Raw genomic sequence first — 6,496 nt, 5'->3', positions numbered from 1 at the left:
TCGTCAAATGCAGGCCAAGTGACATGGGGAGCGACTGCATCCTTGGCATCCTTCGCAACCTAAATATGCACAAAGACTCAAGCATGGCCAAAAGCCCAAGCCCAAACCTAAGCCCAACAAGATGTGCCATGGGTGTGAGTATCAGTGCGCTAGTTTTGTGTACTAGTTTGGTGTGATGGTGCGTTGGTGTGTGTGGGTACGAGTGGGCTGAGACCTGGGGCGTGGCTAGGTTTGCTGTCAACTGAGGAGAAGGCCAAGGACCAAGGAGACGGCACACAGGACCAAGGACCCATGTGAGTGGCTGTCATCGCCGCGACTCGGGGCATTCATATGGTAACAAGCGATCCACACCACTTGTTTTGCAATTAAAAATCACAGACTGAACCGTATGACTGCCCGGAATGAAGCCTAACGTGGGACGGCTGCTTTAAAAAAGGTCTGGCATACCGGGCTATTCTACCAAAAAGCACTTACAGCGAATGTGGAAGGCCGCTAGAAATGTGTTGTTTAAAAAAAATTATCATTATCAATGGTTACAACAAGCGTCCTTAAAATAATAAATCTATTTTTACGGTAATTCATAAATCCACATATTTTTGCTGATTTATTTGCTTTAAGATTACCATTTTCCACGGCAATGATTGCAAATCAATATTTCATCATATTGATCATATCATATTCATATTCAGTTGTCATAATTAAAAAATGAATCGTCTAAGTATTTAAACGAATCCATTTTTTGTGTGTACAAATGAATGCAATGTGTATAAATCCAAGTCGAGTTCGACTTTATAGACCACCATTATTAGCCATTGAATATTAAATATGAAAAGGCTACGTTGCCTTCAAAGTCTTCAAAGTCTGCTGGTCCTTTTCATCTGACGGCCCCTTATCCTGCCCACCGTCTAGCTTCCTGTCCAAATTGCGATTCTTGGCATTCTGCAGTTCTTCTTGGTCGTAGGCCTCTATGCGCTTCTCCAGCATGTCAACCTCTAGCCACAATTGGGTGGCCGAGTTCCAGCGCGGCGGCGGGTCACCATTGATCTGGGCCAGCAGAATTTCAAGACGGTTACGATCCCACTGGTTGGCCTCTTCGCGGCGGTTGCTCACCACAGACTTCAGGTGGTTTATTTGCCGTTCTCCGGAGCTAGCGGTGATGACCCGATCGCTTGCGTCAGCGATTCGGTCGGCCACAGCCTGGCAAGACTTCTCATTTGGACCGGGGAGAAAATATGAGAATGTATCCGGACGCCGATTTATTGTTTCAGTTGCCAGTGGATTGATTGCCGGCATCAGATGGATGGCCAAGTACTGGGACGACAGTGGCTGCGAATCCAGCAGCTTGACCTTGTTCTCGACCTTTTTGCGCTTCGCCGGACCCTTAGCCAGGATATCGGTTTGGGTGCCAACCGAGCGGCAGTTGATGCGCTTAGTGAACTGCTCCACAGTCGCCACACTGCGTGATGCAATCCTCGAGATCCGTTTCCTTGGGGCCATAGCTGTGGTTATGACTATATGCAAACGTCTCTGAGAAAATAAGGTTAAAAGTAAGGTCACAACCTGATAGGGTTTGCTTTTAATATTTTTAATCTGTCAGTGGAAAAGAAAGGTGGAAACCCTACTAAGGCCAATCGGATAGGAACTTTTTCAATACATCACTCGTTAATTATATCAATATTTTATATATATTTTTCTTAACGCCTAACCTTTCAACGCAATGAAAACGGAAGTTTGAAAAAATATATGTACTCAACTTCCTATTGGCTGGGAAGCCCTCTTAACTGTCCAACGCTAAATTGTAGAGCTTCAATCAGCAGATACATACATACATACATATATGTATGTACAACACTTGCACCGATGAAAATCAAATAGAAAGCCTTTTTAAAAATTCGTTTTGGTATCCTTAAGTACATTTAAACATGTTGGTAAATGTAAACCTCTTATTTTACTTACATACTCTGTACATACCTGTGATGTTAAGATACAATATTATGATGTACGGATTCTTCACTTAATAAATAATAATTTAAAAAAAAACCTTACATACTCTTTTCCCATCACCTTTTTGCCGTGCATTGTATTCCAGTAGTTGCTGAGGAGATCTCCAGATTTATTTATTTGAACTCCTAATTTGAGGAATTTTATTTGGGTTGATCATTGATTAATAAGTCTATCATAAGCATGATCTGAAAATATATTTACATTCATATATTTTCTGATCATGCTTATGAACGAGAAAACTTGTAAATCTAACAAATTAAGCTGTCTGCCAATTTCACAGATAAATAACACCTGTTGAGAGCTCTTAGACTTCACACTATTACAATCAATCATTGATTTTTTTAGTTTCTTATACAAATAAATGTTATTGCACACACCATAGATACATATGTATGTGTAACGAGCGGGTTTTTGTCCAGAAATAATTTAACCATAACGAGATAGTCAATAACTAAACGGTATGATATCGATGCGAATAGAAGAGAAAAAAAGTTTGAAAATGCACGCAATAAGCAAAGCACGCGAAGTTTGTGAAAGCAATTGTAATTTCATAATGTTACTCAATTTTTGAGTACAAGGCCTCCAGCTACTGATCGGGTTTAAAATACATTTGTGTGCGCTATAAAATACAAAAAACAAAAACAGTTTGAGCACAACCCCTCAATTATTTAACTATCTGATACCCTAGTATCAGAATATGCGTAGCAAGACAAGGGAGAACGCTATGAATGAGTTCTCCGACTATCAGAAGATACACGTTAGTGGTTGGTTGGTTTTGGTATGTATTTATTCCTTATGCACCAAGACTATTACTTAGTAAAATCCGTATTCCCCATATTAAGCAAAACAAGAGTGTATGATATAATCGAGTTCCCCGACTATTAGATACTCATCGTTACTCAGCTAGTGGAAATGCGAATGGGAAATTTCATAATTTTTCTCGGATATCGATAGATATTGGGAAATAATATAATATTGGCAATTTAAAAGACTAATAATAATATGAAAAAGTATTAAAACATTTAGCAAACGTGTGGGCGTGACAGTTCTAGGCAGTTTGTGGGCGTTAGACTGGGCTTGGGAACATGGGCAACTGCACTGCGTCTACGTCTTTAGAATCTGTATGCTTCTTAACTTTCTTTTACCTTCTAGCTTTTATTGAAAAATAGATAGATTTCTGAGATCTCGACGTTCATACGGATGTCCGGCCGAACATGGATATATTGTATATTAGGAATATATATACAATATATGGTCGGAAACGCTTCCTTCTACCTGTTTCATAAGAATATTACTAAAAGGATATAACAAATTTAGTGCCGCTTTTAGGCATTTTGAATGTGCGCTTGTATGATTGAAACAGGGTTCATTCGACTTTTTAAATAAATAGAGTTTTATTTGGTTTTCATATCCATTAATTGTATAAAAACTAAAAAATTAGAAAATATAAATTCTTGATGAGGATCACAAGCGGAATCTTCCATCTGTCGATCAATATTAACTATAAGCTATATATGTACATATGTATATATGTATATACACTGTAAAAGCTAATGTGACACACACACAGCTCTAGTGTGTTTCAGAACGTCGTCTTGCCCACTATAACGCCCGCAAACTTCCCAAAATATCACACCATCGATAACCCAACAGAGTGTTGAATCTGTGCAATGATAAGTAAATTACAAGAACAATAAAGGATATATAGAAAAACTGAAATTTATGTGCCCAACAGGTCAATTTCAGTTGAGATAGTGGCGCCCTCTGTCGGGTATGCTTAATTTGTAAAAATCCCAATTATCGTATTTCAATAATTCGTTCTTAGCAACTCCTACATTTTTAATGGAATGGAAACCGCGCAACCGTTTCCCAGGTGAACCCCGTGCGACCGTCCACAGCAATCGAATGAATATTAGCCAAGGATAGCAGGGGGACACTGCGAGAAATTTCATATGGCAAGTGATAGTAACCTGTATTTGTTTAAGTATTAAAATAAAAAAACTAAAACCTATTTAAGTTAAAATTAATTTTATTTCGCTTTTATTTTCAGTTTCATGTATTGCTGTTTTTGAGAAATTTAGTACATATATCTTAATTCCTATTTTATGTAATATTTTCTTATTAAAATTCCGTTTAAAATTACCAACATTGTTGTTGACAATAATCTTAGTTTAATATTAATAATATATTTTAGAAATGGATCAATGTTTAGAGTTCGTTATCATATTTTCTCGCTATGCATTTTCCGTTACCTAGCAACCATCAATTTGGGATTCGGTGGCCCAAACAAAAGCTCCAACGACCACAACAAATGACGGTGTTGAAAATGCAATTGCCAGCGCAGCCGCAGCGATTGCAAGCAGCCAAAGAAAAACAGGTGAACTCGTTGGAAGCCAGGAATGTCCTTCAAGGATGTGCGAGGTGCGTACTGACTTCCTCCTCTTACTTCCTCCACCTAACACGACCAGACTGATACTCCACTTCCAGATCTGGGGGAACATCTTAAGCTGTTGGGGTTCCCGCGCGTGTTTCCCCTCCAATCCCTGGCCAATCAGCATGGCAGCCTGGCCAGTTTCCACATTGTTGCCGAGCTCCTTCAATGGCTAGCAGGACTAATAGAGCCAGGAGCCACTTTGCCCGGCGGCGTTGAATCGGAGGAGCAGCGGGTTCTTCTCGTCCGTTCGGCGACCGAGTTTTTTGTGACCAAGGCAGCCATTCGTATTAATCCCCGAAAACTGTATGCAGCCGCTGCGGTTACGGCGGCAGAGCTACAGAAGGTTACCCGACTCTTGACATCCCCAGGACAAAACGAAGCGGACAACGACGAAGAGGACCAAAGGGACCAGTACCGGAGCCTAAATCCCGTGGATATTGGCGATAAAATAGAGGAGTTGCGTAAGGCTCGAGAACTGGCCACAGACCTAACCCAGCGTGGCACAACCATATGCGAGATGCTTTCGAAGGAACTGCTCCACAAGGAATCGCTAATGTCCCAGGCCCAACGACCCCTGGAGCTGCTCAGCGTGGAGCGGACCCTGAAGAGCGCCATCCAAGCTAACCAAGTTCGCCTCCAATCGAGTAGAGCCCAACTGGAAGCAGCCAAGGTGGAGCTCAATGCTCTGGGATCAAAGCTGCAGCGCCGTCGGGCGGAGCTCGAGCGAACCCGCCAAAGACTGGAGGCACTGCATCGCATTCGACCAGCGCACATGGCCGAATTCGAGGACTGTGAGAAGGAGTTGCAGGAGCTATTCCAGCGCTACTTTCTCAGGCTGCATGTGCGCGATGCTCTAAAGTCCCAGCTGGACCTGCGTACTAAACGTGCCACACCTATCTCCTCACCCATTCTGCAAAAGCCCGCCGAGAACTCAATGCCCTTCATCCCGGAGGGACTCATCGAGGACGACGATGACGACGACGACGAGGACGATCTGGATGACGAGGATGAGGGCGATGATGGCGGCAAAGCACTTTCCCGTCTCGAAATGGTGGTCAATGGCAGGAGTGTCTTCGGCCTGGACTCAGAGATACCCGACATACGGGACGAGGACAAACTAATGCAACAAAACAACATGGTTTCCGCCCAGGGAAAACGTCCTGGTACCGCCACCTCCAGGATTAGACCCACAACGGGTAGAAGCAGGAAGGCAGTAGGAGGTAAGGAAGTTCTAATTTCACAAACTTATTTCCCTGCTCAAATAACGAAAATCCCAGGAAGAGGCACAGCCGGCCCGGATGGTGGTAATGATGCCAGGGCAGCCCGCGGCACCAGGAGAGGTGTTGCGACTGGAGGAGACGCCGATGGCACCCAGCTAAACGGCCGCAACGGACCCGGCAGCAGTATGCTCAACTCCCGGGACGAAGACAGCAGCTTCGGGAGCTCCGAAAGCGAACTGGATGTGGGTAAAATCATGGGCATGAGCGGAATGAGCGGAATGAGTGGCATGAGCGCTATCAGCGGGATAAGTGGGATGAGCAATATTGCCTTGGGAGCCGGCGATGATGATTGTAAGTCGTGTAGTTACGCCTTGAACTTATAACAAAACTTTACCTCATTCACCCCTAGTTGATCTGAACTCGATCGATGACATAAGCATTTCAAAGTTAACTGGCGAACTGCCACTTAGACCGAAGACCGCCAATAAAGCGGAGCATCACAGCGATGAGGATTTCTAGGGATAACTACAATATTTATATTTATTTGCTAATTTTATAAACTCAGCCAGAGGGCAGACAGGTTGTAAAAAGTAAATAAAATATTCCCATCAAGCAATTAAAAGATTTCTTTCCACGTCACAATCAAATACGTCACCGTCTCGCAAATAGACGGCCTTAGGGTTCCGGTTCCTGCAGTAACACGAATTGTCTGGCGATATGGTGACTAGTATGATGAGCAATCAAAGTGTAGTCAAAGATGGATTTCTGCATGTACATAGGTAAGTGGGACTGTGCAAGTCAAAGCATAGCCAGGATCCCTAACTAAGTACATCGTTAT

The 6,496-nt window shown here is 42.8% G+C and overlaps 2 protein-coding genes across 2 annotated transcripts, besides 2 other annotated features; one reads left to right on the top strand and one right to left on the bottom strand.

Moving 5' to 3' along the window:
• Positions 1 to 570: 570 nt before the first annotated feature.
• CG17601 (uncharacterized protein) lies at positions 571 to 1,530 on the bottom strand. Its single transcript, NM_134627.2, has one exon. It carries the CDS (start codon positions 1,495 to 1,497, stop codon positions 835 to 837), a length of 663 nt encoding a protein of 220 aa, NP_608471.1. The 5' UTR covers positions 1,498 to 1,530; the 3' UTR covers positions 571 to 834.
• Positions 1,531 to 2,715: 1,185 nt separating this feature from the next.
• Positions 2,716 to 2,765: a mobile genetic element.
• An 81-nt stretch (positions 2,766 to 2,846) lies between these two features.
• Positions 2,847 to 3,288: a mobile genetic element.
• Positions 3,289 to 4,304: 1,016 nt separating this feature from the next.
• On the top strand, positions 4,305 to 6,241 carry Cluap1 (Clusterin associated protein 1). The gene is made up of 4 exons (NM_134626.3): positions 4,305 to 4,425; positions 4,492 to 5,658; positions 5,716 to 6,009; positions 6,068 to 6,241. Exons 1-4 carry the CDS (start codon positions 4,404 to 4,406, stop codon positions 6,175 to 6,177), a joined length of 1,593 nt encoding a protein of 530 aa, NP_608470.1. The 5' UTR covers positions 4,305 to 4,403; the 3' UTR covers positions 6,178 to 6,241.
• Positions 6,242 to 6,496: the final 255 nt, after the last annotated feature.

This window comes from Drosophila melanogaster, chromosome X (genome assembly GCF_000001215.4).
Source record: "Drosophila melanogaster chromosome X".
Taxonomy (NCBI): domain Eukaryota; kingdom Metazoa; phylum Arthropoda; class Insecta; order Diptera; family Drosophilidae; genus Drosophila; species Drosophila melanogaster.
This window is presented reverse-complemented; position numbering and strand designations above follow the sequence as displayed.

Bases quoted from the DNA above. Each gene is read 5' to 3' on its own strand.
- CG17601 (NM_134627.2), bottom strand. From the start codon at position 1,497: ATGGCCCCAAGGAAACGGATCTCGAGGATTGCATCACGCAGTGTGGCG.
- Cluap1 (NM_134626.3), top strand. From the start codon at position 4,404: ATGTCCTTCAAGGATGTGCGAG. The intron at 4,426-4,491 runs GTGCGTACTGAC...CTCCACTTCCAG, and splicing joins GTCCTTCAAGGATGTGCGAG to ATCTGGGGGAACATCTTAAG. The intron at 5,659-5,715 runs GTAAGGAAGTTC...CGAAAATCCCAG, and splicing joins AAGCAGGAAGGCAGTAGGAG to GAAGAGGCACAGCCGGCCCG.